We start from the raw sequence: 22,664 nt of genomic DNA on the forward strand, positions 1-22,664 counted from the left end.
AGTATTTCCATACATTTCTCTCGCCATACAACAGGTAGATGTGACATGTTGCAGGTAGGGGGCTAGGCGAAACGCACACGACCAAGGGCGCACAACTCTTGGCGCTCTATTTGAAAAGTCGTGCACAGGCGAGGCGTGTGTCGGTAAAACACACCGTGGATGTCTGGCCTTTATCGCCGTTTTACACCTTTGAACACAACGTGCATGTGCAGCTACACACATAGGAAGTCTGCACTCAGGATATTATATATATCAACGACACTAATCGCCTCACTTTCCAACATACACCCATTTGGGGGGTTAATAAACAAGCATAACAACAGTCATTAGTGTGAAGACACACTACCCCACCCCCCCACACACACACAATAAAATCCCTGACATACCTTTATCAACATCACCTATGTGTGTTATGTGCGTGGTGGGTGTTGCTGCCACGTTATCTCTGTTATCACGAGAACCTGCACTTTATTACTGCTAATATACATATTTATTGTTTTGTTATCAGTGTTTTCAAGTTTTCTTTTGGGGTATTTGGATGGCCCTGAAAAGGGCCTTTGGACCACAGAAATGTGGAGCGAAGGCGTGACAATGAGAGCTTAAGCCTTCTTTGGCTTGACTGCCTTCTTCTTGGGGGTCTTGACCTTCTTGGGTTTGGCTGCTGCCTTCTTGGGTGTCTTCGCCTTCTTGGGCTTGGCTGCAGCCTTCACCTTCTTTGGTGACTTAGCGGCCTTCTTAGCGGCTGTTTTGGGTTTCTTGGCAGCAGCTGGCTTCTTGACTTTCTTGGGGGATTTGGCAGCCTTCTTTGGTTTGGCAGCTGCCTTAGCCTTCTTGGGTTTTTCGTCTTTCTTTGCCTCGCCAAGACGGAATGATCCAGCGGCTCCAGTTCCCTTTGATTGCTTCAGTGCGCCGTTCTTGACTCCATTTTTCAAAGCAGTCTTGATGCGAGCATTGATGGCCACCTGGTTGTCACCAACCTTGTAGTTGGCCAAGATGTATTTCAGAACAGCCTGTCGGGAAGAACCACCCCTCTCCTTCAGGGTTGAAATAGCTTTCTTGATCATCTCCAAATAGGTAGGATGTGCGGCAGCCTTCTGAAGGCTTGGCAGCAGCCTTCTTCTTGGGAGTCTTGACAACAGCGGGGGCAGCAGCAGCATCAGCCATAGTGGTAAGTTTGAGTGGTAAAAATTCACGTCAGCTACGAGAGAAGCACAGAGAGCGAATGACACTTCCCCATAGACAGCCCGGCTGATACTCCGGAGGCGCGGACGTCGGAGGAGACACCCTGCTTGTTGTGGCTGATAGCTGCACGCTTACAAGCGCGTGTGCTTTTTCGTGTATTTGTATCCGAATAATCACTTCTTAATCAAGGAAAGTTTCAATTTCAACAATACAGTTAGGTAGTAAAAACATTTGGCTACATTTCGGTTACAATAGCAACGCTCACGGGTGAAGTTCAAAGCCACACGTGCTGTTTCCAATGAAGCGACCCAGTCTAAAATGTAGACATCGCTACTTTCAAAAGCACATTTTTAGCCTTGAGACTCAAGTTTATGCATTTTAAACGTTGCCTGTCAATTCTCAATATATCTAACTATGAAAGTAAAACACAACACTCATCAGTATTGCCTATGATAAGCTAGAACAAGCTTTCAAACAACGACAATGAAGCACGTTTTTCTGACGACTTCGCCATTTTGCAACAGAAAACATTTGACACTATATTTCTGGAGACATAATTTTGGTCACTTCAATTAGAGTTGAAACTAACTTTGTCATAACAAGTAAGTAACGGGGATTTTACTTTCAGGAAAACAGTCTAGTAAGACGAGGATCTCGGGACACAAGCAGCTAGGGCGCGAAGCCCCGAACAGTAACATATATACATTGGTGTTTAGATCACTCGATCGGTCGTCACAGATTAAGTCTTTTTGCCTGTCTTAATAGCACGATATTAGTAGGGGTCTTCGTCGTTTGGATGTTAATTTTACCAGAACAATATAGGCTACCATCCATCAACGAAAAGTGAATGTTTCAGACGAAAGGCCGGATCGAGTGAGCGAGTGTGCCGGGCCTCGTGTTAAACAGTGATCGCATGTTTTTAGAACGGCTAGATTTTAATCCCTGTAAATATACATCATAAATCAACAAACACAACATGTCTACTGAACCCGCTGAAAACGCGAGCATGCTGTTTTCATGGCAATGTCTGTTTACCAATGTGTGGTGGCTATATGTAGCTAAAGTTTGCCGACAAGCATTGTCTACGGCCATACCACGTTGAAAACACCGGTTCTCGTCCGATCACCGAAGTTAAGCAACGTCGGGCCCGGAGAGTACTTGGATGGGTGACCGCCTGGGAACACCGGGTGCAGTAGACATTTTTGCTGTGCGATTCCCACTTTTTTTCTTTTTCGACCATAAGGTGCACTTGCCTCATTCACATCTGATGTAATCATACACTTTTATTTCCTTGTAAATGGCCCCACTCATGCATGTCTGCTCAAAGACATAGCTGCCAGCCATGTATTCTTACATACCTTTACAGAAAGGAATTTTCCACTATACATGTGATCATATTCAGTTGTCAGTTCACCCAACTCGTCAACTATTCTGAAGGCATGTACGTCCTTTTCGCCACATAAAGGTGTTTGCGTGCACCGATAATTGACTATTTTACTTACTTTCTTACTTTCAAAGCATGAATATATAATATATACATGTAAAATTATAATGTTGTTCGTGTTAAGTCTCGGCTCACATCTCTTTGCCTACACAGATAAGAAAAGGAGAAAGAGTTAGATCGTACAGAGCGCCTGTCAATAGGAGTTCACTGGCTTGCTGCTGGAAAATGTATTTTGAAAGCTGTGAGCAAGCTGATCACTGTTGACACGCTTTAAAAATATGAAAAAAAAACGACGCGACTGTGTGATAAACCAGCTATTTTATGTTCCCCGTTCTAGCTGATCGCTGGCAAACGTACTTTAGACTTATTAGAAAGTATTTCCATACATTTCTCTCGCCATACAACAGGTAGATGTGACATGTTGCAGGTAGGGGGCTAGGCGAAACGCACACGACCAAGGGCGCACAACTCTTGGCGCTCTATTTGAAAAGTCGTGCACAGGCGAGGCGTGTGTCGGTAAAACACCCCGTGGATGTCTGGCCTTTATCGCCGTTTTACACCTTTGAACACAACGTGCATGTGCAGCTACACACATAGGAAGTCTGCACTCAGGATATTATATATATCAACGACACTAATCGCCTCACTTTCCAACATACACCCATTTGGGGGGTTAATAAACAAGCATAACAACAGTCATTAGTGTGAAGACACACTACCCCACCCCCCCCATCCCCCCCCACACACACAATAAAATCCCTGACATACCTTTATCAACATCACCTATGTGTGTTATGTGCGTGGTGGGTGTTGCTGCCACGTTATCTCTGTTATCACGAGAACCTGCACTTTATTACTGCTAATATACATATTTATTGTTTTGTTATCAGTGTTTTCAAGTTTTCTTTTGGGGTATTTGGATGGCCCTGAAAAGGGCCTTTGGACCACAGAAATGTGGAGCGAAGGCGTGACAATGAGAGCTTAAGCCTTCTTTGGCTTGACTGCCTTCTTCTTGGGGGTCTTGACCTTCTTGGGTTTGGCTGCTGCCTTCTTGGGTGTCTTCGCCTTCTTGGGCTTGGCTGCAGCCTTCACCTTCTTTGGTGACTTAGCGGCCTTCTTAGCGGCTGTTTTGGGTTTCTTGGCAGCAGCTGGCTTCTTGACTTTCTTGGGGGATTTGGCAGCCTTCTTTGGTTTGGCAGCTGCCTTAGCCTTCTTGGGTTTTTCGTCTTTCTTTGCCTCGCCAAGACGGAATGATCCAGCGGCTCCAGTTCCCTTTGATTGCTTCAGTGCGCCGTTCTTGACTCCATTTTTCAAAGCAGTCTTGATGCGAGCATTGATGGCCACCTGGTTGTCACCAACCTTGTAGTTGGCCAAGATGTATTTCAGAACAGCCTGTCGGGAAGAACCACCCCTCTCCTTCAGGGTTGAAATAGCTTTCTTGATCATCTCCAAATAGGTAGGATGTGCGGCAGCCTTCTTAGGCTTGGCAGCAGCCTTCTTCTTGGGAGTCTTGACAACAGCGGGGGCAGCAGCAGCATCAGCCATAGTGGTAAGTTTGAGTGGTAAAAATTCACGTCAGCTACGAGAGAAGCACAGAGAGCGAATGACACTTCCCCACAGACAGCCCGGCTGATACTCCGGAGGCGCGGACGTCGGAGGAGACACCCTGCTTGTTGTGGCTGATAGCTGCACGCTTACAAGCGCGTGTGCTTTTTCGTGTATTTGTATCCGAATAATCACTTCTTAATCAAGGAAAGTTTCAATTTCAACAATACAGTTAGGTAGTAAAAACATTTGGCTACATTTCGGTTACAATAGCAACGCTCACGGGTGAAGTTCAAAGCCACACGTGCTGTTTCCAATGAAGCGACCCAGTCTAAAATGTAGACATCGCTACTTTCAAAAGCACATTTTTAGCCTTGAGACTCAAGTTTATGCATTTTAAACGTTGCCTGTCAATTCTCAATATATCTAACTATGAAAGTAAAACACAACACTCATCAGTATTGCCTATGATAAGCTAGAACAAGCTTTCAAACAACGACAATGAAGCACGTTTTTCTGACGACTTCGCCATTTTGCAACAGAAAACATTTGACACTATATTTCTGGAGACATAATTTTGGTCACTTCAATTAGAGTTGAAACTAACTTTGTCATAACAAGTAAGTAACGGGGATTTTACTTTCAGGAAAACAGTCTAGTAAGACGAGGATCTCGGGACACAAGCAGCTAGGGCGCGAAGCCCCGAACAGTAACATATATACATTGGTGTTTAGATCACTCGATCGGTCGTCACAGATTAAGTCTTTTTGCCTGTCTTAATAGCACGATATTAGTAGGGGTCTTCGTCGTTTGGATGTTAATTTTACCAGAACAATATAGGCTACCATCCATCAACGAAAAGTGAATGTTTCAGACGAAAGGCCGGATCGAGTGAGCGAGTGTGCCGGGCCTCGTGTTAAACAGTGATCACATGTTTTTAGAACGGCTAGATTTTAATCCCTGTAAATATACATCATAAATCAACAAACACAACATGTCTACTGAACCCGCTGAAAACGCGAGCATGCTGTTTTCATGGCAATGTCTGTTTACCAATGTGTGGTGGCTATATGTAGCTAAAGTTTGCCGACAAGCATTGTCTACGGCCATACCACGTTGAAAACACCGGTTCTCGTCCGATCACCGAAGTTAAGCAACGTCGGGCCCGGAGAGTACTTGGATGGGTGACCGCCTGGGAACACCGGGTGCAGTAGACATTTTTGCTGTGCGATTCCCACTTTTTTTCTTTTTCGACCATAAGGTGCACTTGCCTCATTCACATCTGATGTAATCATACACTTTTATTTCCTTGTAAATGGCCCCACTCATGCATGTCTGCTCAAAGACATAGCTGCCAGCCATGTATTCTTACATACCTTTACAGAAAGGAATTTTCCACTATACATGTGATCATATTCAGTTGTCAGTTCACCCAACTCGTCAACTATTCTGAAGGCATGTACGTCCTTTTCGCCACATAAAGGTGTTTGCGTGCACCGATAATTGACTATTTTACTTACTTTCTTACTTTCAAAGCATGAATATATAATATATACATGTAAAATTATAATGTTGTTCGTGTTAAGTCTCGGCTCACATCTCTTTGCCTACACAGATAAGAAAAGGAGAAAGAGTTAGATCGTACAGAGCGCCTGTCAATAGGAGTTCACTGGCTTGCTGCTGGAAAATGTATTTTGAAAGCTGTGAGCAAGCTGATCACTGTTGACACGCTTTAAAAATATGAAAAAAAAACGACGCGACTGTGTGATAAACCAGCTATTTTATGTTCCCCGTTCTAGCTGATCGCTGGCAAACGTACTTTAGACTTATTAGAAAGTATTTCCATACATTTCTCTCGCCATACAACAGGTAGATGTGACATGTTGCAGGTAGGGGGCTAGGCGAAACGCACACGACCAAGGGCGCACAACTCTTGGCGCTCTATTTGAAAAGTCGTGCACAGGCGAGGCGTGTGTCGGTAAAACACCCCGTGGATGTCTGGCCTTTATCGCCGTTTTACACCTTTGAACACAACGTGCATGTGCAGCTACACACATAGGAAGTCTGCACTCAGGATATTATATATATCAACGACACTAATCGCCTCACTTTCCAACATACACCCATTTGGGGGGTTAATAAACAAGCATAACAACAGTCATTAGTGTGAAGACACACTACCCCACCCCCCCATCCCCCCCCCCACACACACAATAAAATCCCTGACATACCTTTATCAACATCACCTATGTGTGTTATGTGCGTGGTGGGTGTTGCTGCCACGTTATCTCTGTTATCACGAGAACCTGCACTTTATTACTGCTAATATACATATTTATTGTTTTGTTATCAGTGTTTTCAAGTTTTCTTTTGGGGTATTTGGATGGCCCTGAAAAGGGCCTTTGGACCACAGAAATGTGGAGCGAAGGCGTGACAATGAGAGCTTAAGCCTTCTTTGGCTTGACTGCCTTCTTCTTGGGGGTCTTGACCTTCTTGGGTTTGGCTGCTGCCTTCTTGGGTGTCTTCGCCTTCTTGGGCTTGGCTGCAGCCTTCACCTTCTTTGGTGACTTAGCGGCCTTCTTAGCGGCTGTTTTGGGTTTCTTGGCAGCAGCTGGCTTCTTGACTTTCTTGGGGGATTTGGCAGCCTTCTTTGGTTTGGCAGCTGCCTTAGCCTTCTTGGGTTTTTCGTCTTTCTTTGCCTCGCCAAGACGGAATGATCCAGCGGCTCCAGTTCCCTTTGATTGCTTCAGTGCGCCGTTCTTGACTCCATTTTTCAAAGCAGTCTTGATGCGAGCATTGATGGCCACCTGGTTGTCACCAACCTTGTAGTTGGCCAAGATGTATTTCAGAACAGCCTGTCGGGAAGAACCACCCCTCTCCTTCAGGGTTGAAATAGCTTTCTTGATCATCTCCAAATAGGTAGGATGTGCGGCAGCCTTCTTAGGCTTGGCAGCAGCCTTCTTCTTGGGAGTCTTGACAACAGCGGGGGCAGCAGCAGCATCAGCCATAGTGGTAAGTTTGAGTGGTAAAAATTCACGTCAGCTACGAGAGAAGCACAGAGAGCGAATGACACTTCCCCACAGACAGCCCGGCTGATACTCCGGAGGCGCGGACGTCGGAGGAGACACCCTGCTTGTTGTGGCTGATAGCTGCACGCTTACAAGCGCGTGTGCTTTTTCGTGTATTTGTATCCGAATAATCACTTCTTAATCAAGGAAAGTTTCAATTTCAACAATACAGTTAGGTAGTAAAAACATTTGGCTACATTTCGGTTACAATAGCAACGCTCACGGGTGAAGTTCAAAGCCACACGTGCTGTTTCCAATGAAGCGACCCAGTCTAAAATGTAGACATCGCTACTTTCAAAAGCACATTTTTAGCCTTGAGACTCAAGTTTATGCATTTTAAACGTTGCCTGTCAATTCTCAATATATCTAACTATGAAAGTAAAACACAACACTCATCAGTATTGCCTATGATAAGCTAGAACAAGCTTTCAAACAACGACAATGAAGCACGTTTTTCTGACGACTTCGCCATTTTGCAACAGAAAACATTTGACACTATATTTCTGGAGACATAATTTTGGTCACTTCAATTAGAGTTGAAACTAACTTTGTCATAACAAGTAAGTAACGGGGATTTTACTTTCAGGAAAACAGTCTAGTAAGACGAGGATCTCGGGACACAAGCAGCTAGGGCGCGAAGCCCCGAACAGTAACATATATACATTGGTGTTTAGATCACTCGATCGGTCGTCACAGATTAAGTCTTTTTGCCTGTCTTAATAGCACGATATTAGTAGGGGTCTTCGTCGTTTGGATGTTAATTTTACCAGAACAATATAGGCTACCATCCATCAACGAAAAGTGAATGTTTCAGACGAAAGGCCGGATCGAGTGAGCGAGTGTGCCGGGCCTCGTGTTAAACAGTGATCACATGTTTTTAGAACGGCTAGATTTTAATCCCTGTAAATATACATCATAAATCAACAAACACAACATGTCTACTGAACCCGCTGAAAACGCGAGCATGCTGTTTTCATGGCAATGTCTGTTTACCAATGTGTGGTGGCTATATGTAGCTAAAGTTTGCCGGCAAGCATTGTCTACGGCCATACCACGTTGAAAACACCGGTTCTCGTCCGATCACCGAAGTTAAGCAACGTCGGGCCCGGAGAGTACTTGGATGGGTGACCGCCTGGGAACACCGGGTGCAGTAGACATTTTTGCTGTGCGATTCCCACTTTTCTTCTTTTTCGACCATAAGGTGCACTTGCCTCATTCACATCTGATGTAATCATACACTTTTATTTCCTTGTAAATGGCCCCACTCATGCATGTCTGCTCAAAGACATAGCTGCCAGCCATGTATTCTTACATACCTTTACAGAAAGGAATTTTCCACTATACATGTGATCATATTCAGTTGTCAGTTCACCCAACTCGTCAACTATTCTGAAGGCATGTACGTCCTTTTCGCCACATAAAGGTGTTTGCGTGCACCGATAATTGACTATTTTACTTACTTTCTTACTTTCAAAGCATGAATATATAATATATACATGTAAAATTATAATGTTGTTCGTGTTAAGTCTCGGCTCACATCTCTTTGCCTACACAGATAAGAAAAGGAGAAAGAGTTAGATCGTACAGAGCGCCTGTCAATAGGAGTTCACTGGCTTGCTGCTGGAAAATGTATTTTGAAAGCTGTGAGCAAGCTGATCACTGTTGACACGCTTTAAAAATATGAAAAAAAAACGACGCGACTGTGTGATAAACCAGCTATTTTATGTTCCCCGTTCTAGCTGATCGCTGGCAAACGTACTTTAGACTTATTAGAAAGTATTTCCATACATTTCTCTCGCCATACAACAGGTAGATGTGACATGTTGCAGGTAGGGGGCTAGGCGAAACGCACACGACCAAGGGCGCACAACTCTTGGCGCTCTATTTGAAAAGTCGTGCACAGGCGAGGCGTGTGTCGGTAAAACACCCCGTGGATGTCTGGCCTTTATCGCCGTTTTACACCTTTGAACACAACGTGCATGTGCAGCTACACACATAGGAAGTCTGCACTCAGGATATTATATATATCAACGACACTAATCGCCTCACTTTCCAACATACACCCATTTGGGGGGTTAATAAACAAGCATAACAACAGTCATTAGTGTGAAGACACACTACCCCACCCCCCCATCCCCCCCCACACACACAATAAAATCCCTGACATACCTTTATCAACATCACCTATGTGTGTTATGTGCGTGGTGGGTGTTGCTGCCACGTTATCTCTGTTATCACGAGAACCTGCACTTTATTACTGCTAATATACATATTTATTGTTTTGTTATCAGTGTTTTCAAGTTTTCTTTTGGGGTATTTGGATGGCCCTGAAAAGGGCCTTTGGACCACAGAAATGTGGAGCGAAGGCGTGACAATGAGAGCTTAAGCCTTCTTTGGCTTGACTGCCTTCTTCTTGGGGGTCTTGACCTTCTTGGGTTTGGCTGCTGCCTTCTTGGGTGTCTTCGCCTTCTTGGGCTTGGCTGCAGCCTTCACCTTCTTTGGTGACTTAGCGGCCTTCTTAGCGGCTGTTTTGGGTTTCTTGGCAGCAGCTGGCTTCTTGACTTTCTTGGGGGATTTGGCAGCCTTCTTTGGTTTGGCAGCTGCCTTAGCCTTCTTGGGTTTTTCGTCTTTCTTTGCCTCGCCAAGACGGAATGATCCAGCGGCTCCAGTTCCCTTTGATTGCTTCAGTGCGCCGTTCTTGACTCCATTTTTCAAAGCAGTCTTGATGCGAGCATTGATGGCCACCTGGTTGTCACCAACCTTGTAGTTGGCCAAGATGTATTTCAGAACAGCCTGTCGGGAAGAACCACCCCTCTCCTTCAGGGTTGAAATAGCTTTCTTGATCATCTCCAAATAGGTAGGATGTGCGGCAGCCTTCTTAGGCTTGGCAGCAGCCTTCTTCTTGGGAGTCTTGACAACAGCGGGGGCAGCAGCAGCATCAGCCATAGTGGTAAGTTTGAGTGGTAAAAATTCACGTCAGCTACGAGAGAAGCACAGAGAGCGAATGACACTTCCCCACAGACAGCCCGGCTGATACTCCGGAGGCGCGGACGTCGGAGGAGACACCCTGCTTGTTGTGGCTGATAGCTGCACGCTTACAAGCGCGTGTGCTTTTTCGTGTATTTGTATCCGAATAATCACTTCTTAATCAAGGAAAGTTTCAATTTCAACAATACAGTTAGGTAGTAAAAACATTTGGCTACATTTCGGTTACAATAGCAACGCTCACGGGTGAAGTTCAAAGCCACACGTGCTGTTTCCAATGAAGCGACCCAGTCTAAAATGTAGACATCGCTACTTTCAAAAGCACATTTTTAGCCTTGAGACTCAAGTTTATGCATTTTAAACGTTGCCTGTCAATTCTCAATATATCTAACTATGAAAGTAAAACACAACACTCATCAGTATTGCCTATGATAAGCTAGAACAAGCTTTCAAACAACGACAATGAAGCACGTTTTTCTGACGACTTCGCCATTTTGCAACAGAAAACATTTGACACTATATTTCTGGAGACATAATTTTGGTCACTTCAATTAGAGTTGAAACTAACTTTGTCATAACAAGTAAGTAACGGGGATTTTACTTTCAGGAAAACAGTCTAGTAAGACGAGGATCTCGGGACACAAGCAGCTAGGGCGCGAAGCCCCGAACAGTAACATATATACATTGGTGTTTAGATCACTCGATCGGTCGTCACAGATTAAGTCTTTTTGCCTGTCTTAATAGCACGATATTAGTAGGGGTCTTCGTCGTTTGGATGTTAATTTTACCAGAACAATATAGGCTACCATCCATCAACGAAAAGTGAATGTTTCAGACGAAAGGCCGGATCGAGTGAGCGAGTGTGCCGGGCCTCGTGTTAAACAGTGATCACATGTTTTTAGAACGGCTAGATTTTAATCCCTGTAAATATACATCATAAATCAACAAACACAACATGTCTACTGAACCCGCTGAAAACGCGAGCATGCTGTTTTCATGGCAATGTCTGTTTACCAATGTGTGGTGGCTATATGTAGCTAAAGTTTGCCGACAAGCATTGTCTACGGCCATACCACGTTGAAAACACCGGTTCTCGTCCGATCACCGAAGTTAAGCAACGTCGGGCCCGGAGAGTACTTGGATGGGTGACCGCCTGGGAACACCGGGTGCAGTAGACATTTTTGCTGTGCGATTCCCACTATTTTTCTTTTTCGACCATAAGGTGCACTTGCCTCATTCACATCTGATGTAATCATACACTTTTATTTCCTTGTAAATGGCCCCACTCATGCATGTCTGCTCAAAGACATAGCTGCCAGCCATGTATTCTTACATACCTTTACAGAAAGGAATTTTCCACTATACATGTGATCATATTCAGTTGTCAGTTCACCCAACTCGTCAACTATTCTGAAGGCATGTACGTCCTTTTCGCCACATAAAGGTGTTTGCGTGCACCGATAATTGACTATTTTACTTACTTTCTTACTTTCAAAGCATGAATATATAATATATACATGTAAAATTATAATGTTGTTCGTGTTAAGTCTCGGCTCACATCTCTTTGCCTACACAGATAAGAAAAGGAGAAAGAGTTAGATCGTACAGAGCGCCTGTCAATAGGAGTTCACTGGCTTGCTGCTGGAAAATGTATTTTGAAAGCTGTGAGCAAGCTGATCACTGTTGACACGCTTTAAAAATATGAAAAAAAAACGACGCGACTGTGTGATAAACCAGCTATTTTATGTTCCCCGTTCTAGCTGATCGCTGGCAAACGTACTTTAGACTTATTAGAAAGTATTTCCATACATTTCTCTCGCCATACAACAGGTAGATGTGACATGTTGCAGGTAGGGGGCTAGGCGAAACGCACACGACCAAGGGCGCACAACTCTTGGCGCTCTATTTGAAAAGTCGTGCACAGGCGAGGCGTGTGTCGGTAAAACACCCCGTGGATGTCTGGCCTTTATCGCCGTTTTACACCTTTGAACACAACGTGCATGTGCAGCTACACACATAGGAAGTCTGCACTCAGGATATTATATATATCAACGACACTAATCGCCTCACTTTCCAACATACACCCATTTGGGGGGTTAATAAACAAGCATAACAACAGTCATTAGTGTGAAGACACACTACCCCACCCCCCCATCCCCCCCCACACACACAATAAAATCCCTGACATACCTTTATCAACATCACCTATGTGTGTTATGTGCGTGGTGGGTGTTGCTGCCACGTTATCTCTGTTATCACGAGAACCTGCACTTTATTACTGCTAATATACATATTTATTGTTTTGTTATCAGTGTTTTCAAGTTTTCTTTTGGGGTATTTGGATGGCCCTGAAAAGGGCCTTTGGACCACAGAAATGTGGAGCGAAGGCGTGACAATGAGAGCTTAAGCCTTCTTTGGCTTGACTGCCTTCTTCTTGGGGGTCTTGACCTTCTTGGGTTTGGCTGCTGCCTTCTTGGGTGTCTTCGCCTTCTTGGGCTTGGCTGCAGCCTTCACCTTCTTTGGTGACTTAGCGGCCTTCTTAGCGGCTGTTTTGGGTTTCTTGGCAGCAGCTGGCTTCTTGACTTTCTTGGGGGATTTGGCAGCCTTCTTTGGTTTGGCAGCTGCCTTAGCCTTCTTGGGTTTTTCGTCTTTCTTTGCCTCGCCAAGACGGAATGATCCAGCGGCTCCAGTTCCCTTTGATTGCTTCAGTGCGCCGTTCTTGACTCCATTTTTCAAAGCAGTCTTGATGCGAGCATTGATGGCCACCTGGTTGTCACCAACCTTGTAGTTGGCCAAGATGTATTTCAGAACAGCCTGTCGGGAAGAACCACCCCTCTCCTTCAGGGTTGAAATAGCTTTCTTGATCATCTCCAAATAGGTAGGATGTGCGGCAGCCTTCTTAGGCTTGGCAGCAGCCTTCTTCTTGGGAGTCTTGACAACAGCGGGGGCAGCAGCAGCATCAGCCATAGTGGTAAGTTTGAGTGGTAAAAATTCACGTCAGCTACGAGAGAAGCACAGAGAGCGAATGACACTTCCCCACAGACAGCCCGGCTGATACTCCGGAGGCGCGGACGTCGGAGGAGACACCCTGCTTGTTGTGGCTGATAGCTGCACGCTTACAAGCGCGTGTGCTTTTTCGTGTATTTGTATCCGAATAATCACTTCTTAATCAAGGAAAGTTTCAATTTCAACAATACAGTTAGGTAGTAAAAACATTTGGCTACATTTCGGTTACAATAGCAACGCTCACGGGTGAAGTTCAAAGCCACACGTGCTGTTTCCAATGAAGCGACCCAGTCTAAAATGTAGACATCGCTACTTTCAAAAGCACATTTTTAGCCTTGAGACTCAAGTTTATGCATTTTAAACGTTGCCTGTCAATTCTCAATATATCTAACTATGAAAGTAAAACACAACACTCATCAGTATTGCCTATGATAAGCTAGAACAAGCTTTCAAACAACGACAATGAAGCACGTTTTTCTGACGACTTCGCCATTTTGCAACAGAAAACATTTGACACTATATTTCTGGAGACATAATTTTGGTCACTTCAATTAGAGTTGAAACTAACTTTGTCATAACAAGTAAGTAACGGGGATTTTACTTTCAGGAAAACAGTCTAGTAAGACGAGGATCTCGGGACACAAGCAGCTAGGGCGCGAAGCCCCGAACAGTAACATATATACATTGGTGTTTAGATCACTCGATCGGTCGTCACAGATTAAGTCTTTTTGCCTGTCTTAATAGCACGATATTAGTAGGGGTCTTCGTCGTTTGGATGTTAATTTTACCAGAACAATATAGGCTACCATCCATCAACGAAAAGTGAATGTTTCAGACGAAAGGCCGGATCGAGTGAGCGAGTGTGCCGGGCCTCGTGTTAAACAGTGATCACATGTTTTTAGAACGGCTAGATTTTAATCCCTGTAAATATACATCATAAATCAACAAACACAACATGTCTACTGAACCCGCTGAAAACGCGAGCATGCTGTTTTCATGGCAATGTCTGTTTACCAATGTGTGGTGGCTATATGTAGCTAAAGTTTGCCGACAAGCATTGTCTACGGCCATACCACGTTGAAAACACCGGTTCTCGTCCGATCACCGAAGTTAAGCAACGTCGGGCCCGGAGAGTACTTGGATGGGTGACCGCCTGGGAACACCGGGTGCAGTAGACATTTTTGCTGTGCGATTCCCACTATTTTTCTTTTTCGACCATAAGGTGCACTTGCCTCATTCACATCTGATGTAATCATACACTTTTATTTCCTTGTAAATGGCCCCACTCATGCATGTCTGCTCAAAGACATAGCTGCCAGCCATGTATTCTTACATACCTTTACAGAAAGGAATTTTCCACTATACATGTGATCATATTCAGTTGTCAGTTCACCCAACTCGTCAACTATTCTGAAGGCATGTACGTCCTTTTCGCCACATAAAGGTGTTTGCGTGCACCGATAATTGACTATTTTACTTACTTTCTTACTTTCAAAGCATGAATATATAATATATACATGTAAAATTATAATGTTGTTCGTGTTAAGTCTCGGCTCACATCTCTTTGCCTACACAGATAAGAAAAGGAGAAAGAGTTAGATCGTACAGAGCGCCTGTCAATAGGAGTTCACTGGCTTGCTGCTGGAAAATGTATTTTGAAAGCTGTGAGCAAGCTGATCACTGTTGACACGCTTTAAAAATATGAAAAAAAAACGACGCGACTGTGTGATAAACCAGCTATTTTATGTTCCCCGTTCTAGCTGATCGCTGGCAAACGTACTTTAGACTTATTAGAAAGTATTTCCATACATTTCTCTCGCCATACAACAGGTAGATGTGACATGTTGCAGGTAGGGGGCTAGGCGAAACGCACACGACCAAGGGCGCACAACTCTTGGCGCTCTATTTGAAAAGTCGTGCACAGGCGAGGCGTGTGTCGGTAAAACACCCCGTGGATGTCTGGCCTTTATCGCCGTTTTACACCTTTGAACACAACGTGCATGTGCAGCTACACACATAGGAAGTCTGCACTCAGGATATTATATATATCAACGACACTAATCGCCTCACTTTCCAACATACACCCATTTGGGGGGTTAATAAACAAGCATAACAACAGTCATTAGTGTGAAGACACACTACCCCACCCCCCCATCCCCCCCCACACACACAATAAAATCCCTGACATACCTTTATCAACATCACCTATGTGTGTTATGTGCGTGGTGGGTGTTGCTGCCACGTTATCTCTGTTATCACGAGAACCTGCACTTTATTACTGCTAATATACATATTTATTGTTTTGTTATCAGTGTTTTCAAGTTTTCTTTTGGGGTATTTGGATGGCCCTGAAAAGGGCCTTTGGACCACAGAAATGTGGAGCGAAGGCGTGACAATGAGAGCTTAAGCCTTCTTTGGCTTGACTGCCTTCTTCTTGGGGGTCTTGACCTTCTTGGGTTTGGCTGCTGCCTTCTTGGGTGTCTTCGCCTTCTTGGGCTTGGCTGCAGCCTTCACCTTCTTTGGTGACTTAGCGGCCTTCTTAGCGGCTGTTTTGGGTTTCTTGGCAGCAGCTGGCTTCTTGACTTTCTTGGGGGATTTGGCAGCCTTCTTTGGTTTGGCAGCTGCCTTAGCCTTCTTGGGTTTTTCGTCTTTCTTTGCCTCGCCAAGACGGAATGATCCAGCGGCTCCAGTTCCCTTTGATTGCTTCAGTGCGCCGTTCTTGACTCCATTTTTCAAAGCAGTCTTGATGCGAGCATTGATGGCCACCTGGTTGTCACCAACCTTGTAGTTGGCCAAGATGTATTTCAGAACAGCCTGTCGGGAAGAACCACCCCTCTCCTTCAGGGTTGAAATAGCTTTCTTGATCATCTCCAAATAGGTAGGATGTGCGGCAGCCTTCTTAGGCTTGGCAGCAGCCTTCTTCTTGGGAGTCTTGACAACAGCGGGGGCAGCAGCAGCATCAGCCATAGTGGTAAGTTTGAGTGGTAAAAATTCACGTCAGCTACGAGAGAAGCACAGAGAGCGAATGACACTTCCCCACAGACAGCCCGGCTGATACTCCGGAGGCGCGGACGTCGGAGGAGACACCCTGCTTGTTGTGGCTGATAGCTGCACGCTTACAAGCGCGTGTGCTTTTTCGTGTATTTGTATCCGAATAATCACTTCTTAATCAAGGAAAGTTTCAATTTCAACAATACAGTTAGGTAGTAAAAACATTTGGCTACATTTCGGTTACAATAGCAACGCTCACGGGTGAAGTTCAAAGCCACACGTGCTGTTTCCAATGAAGCGACCCAGTCTAAAATGTAGACATCGCTACTTTCAAAAGCACATTTTTAGCCTTGAGACTCAAGTTTATGCATTTTAAACGTTGCCTGTCAATTCTCAATATATCTAACTATGAAAGTAAAACACAACACTCATCAGTATTGCCTATGATAAGCTAGAACAAGCTTTCAAACAACGACAATGAAGCACGTTTTTCTGACGACTTCGCCATTTTGCAACAGAAAACATTTGACACTATATTTCTGGAGACATAATTTTGGTCACTTCAATTAGAGTTGAAACTAACTTTGTCATAACAAGTAAGTAACGGGGATTTTACTTTCAGGAAAACAGTCTAGTAAGACGAGGATCTCGGGACACAAGCAGCTAGGGCGCGAAGCCCCGAACAGTAACATATATACATTGGTGTTTAGATCACTCGATCGGTCGTCACAGATTAAGTCTTTTTGCCTGTCTTAATAGCACGATATTAGTAGGGGTCTTCGTCGTTTGGATGTTAATTTTACCAGAACAATATAGGCTACCATCCATCAACGAAAAGTGAATGTTTCAGACGAAAGGCCGGATCGAGTGAGCGAGTGTGCCGGGCCTCGTGTTAAACAGTGATCACATGTTTTTAGAACGGCTAGATTTTAATCCCTGTAAATATACATCATAAATCAACAAACACAACATGTCTACTGAACCCGCTGAAAACGCGAGCATGCTGTTTTCATGGCAATGTCTGTTTACCAATGTGTGGTGGCTATATGTAGCTAAAGTTTGCCGACAAGCATTGTCTACGGCCATACCACGTTGAAAACACCGGTTCTCGTCCGATCACCGAAGTTAAGCAACGTCGGGCCCGGAGAGTACTTGGATGGGTGACCGCCTGGGAACACCGGGTGCAGTAGACATTTTTGCTGTGCGATTCCCACTTTTTTTCTTTTTCGACCATAAGGTGCACTTGCCTCATTCACATCTGATGTAATCATACACTTTTATTTCCTTGTAAATGGCCCCACTCATGCATGTCTGCTCAAAGACATAGCTGCCAGCCATGTATTCTTACATACCTTTACAGAAAGGAATTTTCCACTATACATGTGATCATATTCAGTTGTCAGTTCACCCAACTCGTCAACTATTCTGAAGGCATGTACGTCCTTTTCGCCACATAAAGGTGTTTGCGTGCACCGATAATTGACTATTTTACTTACTTTCTTACTTTCAAAGCATGAATATATAATATATACATGTAAAATTATAATGTTGTTCGTGTTAAGTCTCGGCTCACATCTCTTTGCCTACACAGATAAGAAAAGGAGAAAGAGTTAGATCGTACAGAGCGCCTGTCAATAGGAGTTCACTGGCTTGCTGCTGGAAAATGTATTTTGAAAGCTGTGAGCAAGCTGATCACTGTTGACACGCTTTAAAAATATGAAAAAAAAACGACGCGACTGTGTGATAAACCAGCTATTTTATGTTCCCCGTTCTAGCTGATCGCTGGCAAACGTACTTTAGACTTATTAGAAAGTATTTCCATACATTTCTCTCGCCATACAACAGGTAGATGTGACATGTTGCAGGTAGGGGGCTAGGCGAAACGCACACGACCAAGGGCGCACAACTCTTGGCGCTCTATTTGAAAAGTCGTGCACAGGCGAGGCGTGTGTCGGTAAAACACCCCGTGGATGTCTGGCCTTTATCGCCGTTTTACACCTTTGAACACAACGTGCATGTGCAGCTACACACATAGGAAGTCTGCACTCAGGATATTATATATATCAACGACACTAATCGCCTCACTTTCCAACATACACCCATTTGGGGGGTTAATAAACAAGCATAACAACAGTCATTAGTGTGAAGACACACTACCCCACCCCCCCATCCCCCCCCACACACACAATAAAATCCCTGACATACCTTTATCAACATCACCTATGTGTGTTATGTGCGTGGTGGGTGTTGCTGCCACGTTATCTCTGTTATCACGAGAACCTGCACTTTATTACTGCTAATATACATATTTATTGTTTTGTTATCAGTGTTTTCAAGTTTTCTTTTGGGGTATTTGGATGGCCCTGAAAAGGGCCTTTGGACCACAGAAATGTGGAGCGAAGGCGTGACAATGAGAGCTTAAGCCTTCTTTGGCTTGACTGCCTTCTTCTTGGGGGTCTTGACCTTCTTGGGTTTGGCTGCTGCCTTCTTGGGTGTCTTCGCCTTCTTGGGCTTGGCTGCAGCCTTCACCTTCTTTGGTGACTTAGCGGCCTTCTTAGCGGCTGTTTTGGGTTTCTTGGCAGCAGCTGGCTTCTTGACTTTCTTGGGGGATTTGGCAGCCTTCTTTGGTTTGGCAGCTGCCTTAGCCTTCTTGGGTTTTTCGTCTTTCTTTGCCTCGCCAAGACGGAATGATCCAGCGGCTCCAGTTCCCTTTGATTGCTTCAGTGCGCCGTTCTTGACTCCATTTTTCAAAGCAGTCTTGATGCGAGCATTGATGGCCACCTGGTTGTCACCAACCTTGTAGTTGGCCAAGATGTATTTCAGAACAGCCTGTCGGGAAGAACCACCCCTCTCCTTCAGGGTTGAAATAGCTTTCTTGATCATCTCCAAATAGGTAGGATGTGCGGCAGCCTTCTTAGGCTTGGCAGCAGCCTTCTTCTTGGGAGTCTTGACAACAGCGGGGGCAGCAGCAGCATCAGCCATAGTGGTAAGTTTGAGTGGTAAAAATTCACGTCAGCTACGAGAGAAGCACAGAGAGCGAATGACACTTCCCCACAGACAGCCCGGCTGATACTCCGGAGGCGCGGACGTCGGAGGAGACACCCTGCTTGTTGTGGCTGATAGCTGCACGCTTACAAGCGCGTGTGCTTTTTCGTGTATTTGTATCCGAATAATCACTTCTTAATCAAGGAAAGTTTCAATTTCAACAATACAGTTAGGTAGTAAAAACATTTGGCTACATTTCGGTTACAATAGCAACGCTCACGGGTGAAGTTCAAAGCCACACGTGCTGTTTCCAATGAAGCGACCCAGTCTAAAATGTAGACATCGCTACTTTCAAAAGCACATTTTTAGCCTTGAGACTCAAGTTTATGCATTTTAAACGTTGCCTGTCAATTCTCAATATATCTAACTATGAAAGTAAAACACAACACTCATCAGTATTGCCTATGATAAGCTAGAACAAGCTTTCAAACAACGACAATGAAGCACGTTTTTCTGACGACTTCGCCATTTTGCAACAGAAAACATTTGACACTATATTTCTGGAGACATAATTTTGGTCACTTCAATTAGAGTTGAAACTAACTTTGTCATAACAAGTAAGTAACGGGGATTTTACTTTCAGGAAAACAGTCTAGTAAGACGAGAATCTCGGGACACAAGCAGCTAGGGCGCGAAGCCCCGAACAGTAACATATATACATTGGTGTTTAGATCACTCGATCGGTCGTCACAGATTAAGTCTTTTTGCCTGTCTTAATAGCACGATATTAGTAGGGGTCTTCGTCGTTTGGATGTTAATTTTACCAGAACAATATAGGCTACCATCCATCAACGAAAAGTGAATGTTTCAGACGAAAGGCCGGATCGAGTGAGCGAGTGTGCCGGGCCTCGTGTTAAACAGTGATCACATGTTTTTAGAACGGCTAGATTTTAATCCCTGTAAATATACATCATAAATCAACAAACACAACATGTCTACTGAACCCGCTGAAAACGCGAGCATGCTGTTTTCATGGCAATGTCTGTTTACCAATGTGTGGTGGCTATATGTAGCTAAAGTTTGCCGACAAGCATTGTCTACGGCCATACCACGTTGAAAACACCGGTTCTCGTCCGATCACCGAAGTTAAGCAACGTCGGGCCCGGAGAGTACTTGGATGGGTGACCGCCTGGGAACACCGGGTGCAGTAGACATTTTTGCTGTGCGATTCCCACTTTTTTTCTTTTTCGACCATAAGGTGCACTTGCCTCATTCACATCTGATGTAATCATACACTTTTATTTCCTTGTAAATGGCCCCACTCATGCATGTCTGCTCAAAGACATAGCTGCCAGCCATGTATTCTTACATACCTTTACAGAAAGGAATTTTCCACTATACATGTGATCATATTCAGTTGTCAGTTCACCCAACTCGTCAACTATTCTGAAGGCATGTACGTCCTTTTCGCCACATAAAGGTGTTTGCGTGCACCGATAATTGACTATTTTACTTACTTTCTTACTTTCAAAGCATGAATATATAATATATACATGTAAAATTATAATGTTGTTCGTGTTAAGTCTCGGCTCACATCTCTTTGCCTACACAGATAAGAAAAGGAGAAAGAGTTAGATCGTACAGAGCGCCTGTCAATAGGAGTTCACTGGCTTGCTGCTGGAAAATGTATTTTGAAAGCTGTGAGCAAGCTGATCACTGTTGACACGCTTTAAAAATATGAAAAAAAAACGACGCGACTGTGTGATAAACCAGCTATTTTATGTTCCCCGTTCTAGCTGATCGCTGGCAAACGTACTTTAGACTTATTAGAAAGTATTTCCATACATTTCTCTCGCCATACAACAGGTAGATGTGACATGTTGCAGGTAGGGGGCTAGGCGAAACGCACACGACCAAGGGCGCACAACTCTTGGCGCTCTATTTGAAAAGTCGTGCACAGGCGAGGCGTGTGTCGGTAAAACACCCCGTGGATGTCTGGCCTTTATCGCCGTTTTACACCTTTGAACACAACGTGCATGTGCAGCTACACACATAGGAAGTCTGCACTCAGGATATTATATATATCAACGACACTAATCGCCTCACTTTCCAACATACACCCATTTGGGGGGTTAATAAACAAGCATAACAACAGTCATTAGTGTGAAGACACACTACCCCACCCCCCCATCCCCCCCCACACACACAATAAAATCCCTGACATACCTTTATCAACATCACCTATGTGTGTTATGTGCGTGGTGGGTGTTGCTGCCACGTTATCTCTGTTATCACGAGAACCTGCACTTTATTACTGCTAATATACATATTTATTGTTTTGTTATCAGTGTTTTCAAGTTTTCTTTTGGGGTATTTGGATGGCCCTGAAAAGGGCCTTTGGACCACAGAAATGTGGAGCGAAGGCGTGACAATGAGAGCTTAAGCCTTCTTTGGCTTGACTGCCTTCTTCTTGGGGGTCTTGACCTTCTTGGGTTTGGCTGCTGCCTTCTTGGGTGTCTTCGCCTTCTTGGGCTTGGCTGCAGCCTTCACCTTCTTTGGTGACTTAGCGGCCTTCTTAGCGGCTGTTTTGGGTTTCTTGGCAGCAGCTGGCTTCTTGACTTTCTTGGGGGATTTGGCAGCCTTCTTTGGTTTGGCAGCTGCCTTAGCCTTCTTGGGTTTTTCGTCTTTCTTTGCCTCGCCAAGACGGAATGATCCAGCGGCTCCAGTTCCCTTTGATTGCTTCAGTGCGCCGTTCTTGACTCCATTTTTCAAAGCAGTCTTGATGCGAGCATTGATGGCCACCTGGTTGTCACCAACCTTGTAGTTGGCCAAGATGTATTTCAGAACAGCCTGTCGGGAAGAACCACCCCTCTCCTTCAGGGTTGAAATAGCTTTCTTGATCATCTCCAAATAGGTAGGATGTGCGGCAGCCTTCTTAGGCTTGGCAGCAGCCTTCTTCTTGGGAGTCTTGACAACAGCGGGGGCAGCAGCAGCATCAGCCATAGTGGTAAGTTTGAGTGGTAAAAATTCACGTCAGCTACGAGAGAAGCACAGAGAGCGAATGACACTTCCCCACAGACAGCCCGGCTGATACTCCGGAGGCGCGGACGTCGGAGGAGACACCCTGCTTGTTGTGGCTGATAGCTGCACGCTTACAAGCGCGTGTGCTTTTTCGTGTATTTGTATCCGAATAATCACTTCTTAATCAAGGAAAGTTTCAATTTCAACAATACAGTTAGGTAGTAAAAACATTTGGCTACATTTCGGTTACAATAGCAACGCTCACGGGTGAAGTTCAAAGCCACACGTGCTGTTTCCAATGAAGCGACCCAGTCTAAAATGTAGACATCGCTACTTTCAAAAGCACATTTTTAGCCTTGAGACTCAAGTTTATGCATTTTAAACGTTGCCTGTCAATTCTCAATATATCTAACTATGAAAGTAAAACACAACACTCA

The 22,664-nt window shown here is 44.5% G+C and overlaps 7 protein-coding genes and 7 non-coding genes across 14 annotated transcripts; 7 read left to right on the top strand and 7 right to left on the bottom strand.

Moving 5' to 3' along the window:
* The first annotated feature begins 2,262 nt into the window (after positions 1-2,262).
* Positions 2,263-2,381, top strand: LOC125373548. The gene has a single exon (XR_007218393.1). It is a non-coding gene; the product is annotated as a 5S ribosomal RNA (ribosomal RNA).
* A 1,256-nt stretch (positions 2,382-3,637) lies between these two features.
* Positions 3,638-4,171, bottom strand: LOC125373393 (histone 24-like; the record flags this gene model as incomplete). The annotated part of the gene is made up of 1 exon (XM_048384445.1): positions 3,638-4,171. A coding segment is annotated over exon 1 (534 nt), but the record flags the coding sequence as incomplete, so codon positions are not given.
* Positions 4,172-5,269: 1,098 nt separating this feature from the next.
* Positions 5,270-5,388, top strand: LOC125373549. Its single transcript, XR_007218394.1, has one exon. It is a non-coding gene; the product is annotated as a 5S ribosomal RNA (ribosomal RNA).
* Positions 5,389-6,645: 1,257 nt separating this feature from the next.
* Positions 6,646-7,179, bottom strand: LOC125373449 (histone 24-like; the record flags this gene model as incomplete). The annotated part of the gene is made up of 1 exon (XM_048384524.1): positions 6,646-7,179. A coding segment is annotated over exon 1 (534 nt), but the record flags the coding sequence as incomplete, so codon positions are not given.
* A 1,098-nt stretch (positions 7,180-8,277) lies between these two features.
* On the top strand, positions 8,278-8,396 carry LOC125373550. Its single transcript, XR_007218395.1, has one exon. It is a non-coding gene; the product is annotated as a 5S ribosomal RNA (ribosomal RNA).
* Positions 8,397-9,651: 1,255 nt separating this feature from the next.
* Positions 9,652-10,185, bottom strand: LOC125373448 (histone 24-like; the record flags this gene model as incomplete). Its single annotated transcript, XM_048384523.1, has 1 exon — positions 9,652-10,185. A coding segment is annotated over exon 1 (534 nt), but the record flags the coding sequence as incomplete, so codon positions are not given.
* Positions 10,186-11,283: 1,098 nt separating this feature from the next.
* On the top strand, positions 11,284-11,402 carry LOC125373551. Its single transcript, XR_007218396.1, has one exon. It is a non-coding gene; the product is annotated as a 5S ribosomal RNA (ribosomal RNA).
* Positions 11,403-12,657: 1,255 nt separating this feature from the next.
* On the bottom strand, positions 12,658-13,191 carry LOC125373446 (histone 24-like; the record flags this gene model as incomplete). Its single annotated transcript, XM_048384521.1, has 1 exon — positions 12,658-13,191. A coding segment is annotated over exon 1 (534 nt), but the record flags the coding sequence as incomplete, so codon positions are not given.
* A 1,098-nt stretch (positions 13,192-14,289) lies between these two features.
* LOC125373553 lies at positions 14,290-14,408 on the top strand. The gene has a single exon (XR_007218398.1). It is a non-coding gene; the product is annotated as a 5S ribosomal RNA (ribosomal RNA).
* Positions 14,409-15,663: 1,255 nt separating this feature from the next.
* LOC125373447 (histone 24-like) lies at positions 15,664-16,197 on the bottom strand (the record flags this gene model as incomplete). Its single annotated transcript, XM_048384522.1, has 1 exon — positions 15,664-16,197. A coding segment is annotated over exon 1 (534 nt), but the record flags the coding sequence as incomplete, so codon positions are not given.
* Positions 16,198-17,295: 1,098 nt separating this feature from the next.
* LOC125373554 lies at positions 17,296-17,414 on the top strand. Its single transcript, XR_007218399.1, has one exon. It is a non-coding gene; the product is annotated as a 5S ribosomal RNA (ribosomal RNA).
* Positions 17,415-18,669: 1,255 nt separating this feature from the next.
* Positions 18,670-19,203, bottom strand: LOC125373445 (histone 24-like; the record flags this gene model as incomplete). The annotated part of the gene is made up of 1 exon (XM_048384520.1): positions 18,670-19,203. A coding segment is annotated over exon 1 (534 nt), but the record flags the coding sequence as incomplete, so codon positions are not given.
* A 1,098-nt stretch (positions 19,204-20,301) lies between these two features.
* On the top strand, positions 20,302-20,420 carry LOC125373555. Its single transcript, XR_007218400.1, has one exon. It is a non-coding gene; the product is annotated as a 5S ribosomal RNA (ribosomal RNA).
* A 1,255-nt stretch (positions 20,421-21,675) lies between these two features.
* LOC125373444 (histone 24-like) lies at positions 21,676-22,209 on the bottom strand (the record flags this gene model as incomplete). The annotated part of the gene is made up of 1 exon (XM_048384519.1): positions 21,676-22,209. A coding segment is annotated over exon 1 (534 nt), but the record flags the coding sequence as incomplete, so codon positions are not given.
* Between the last annotated feature and the right edge of the window lie 455 nt (positions 22,210-22,664).

Source organism: Haliotis rufescens, unplaced genomic scaffold, assembly GCF_023055435.1.
Source record: "Haliotis rufescens isolate VD_foot unplaced genomic scaffold, xgHalRufe1.0.p SCAF_5, whole genome shotgun sequence".
Classification (NCBI taxonomy): domain Eukaryota; kingdom Metazoa; phylum Mollusca; class Gastropoda; order Lepetellida; family Haliotidae; genus Haliotis; species Haliotis rufescens.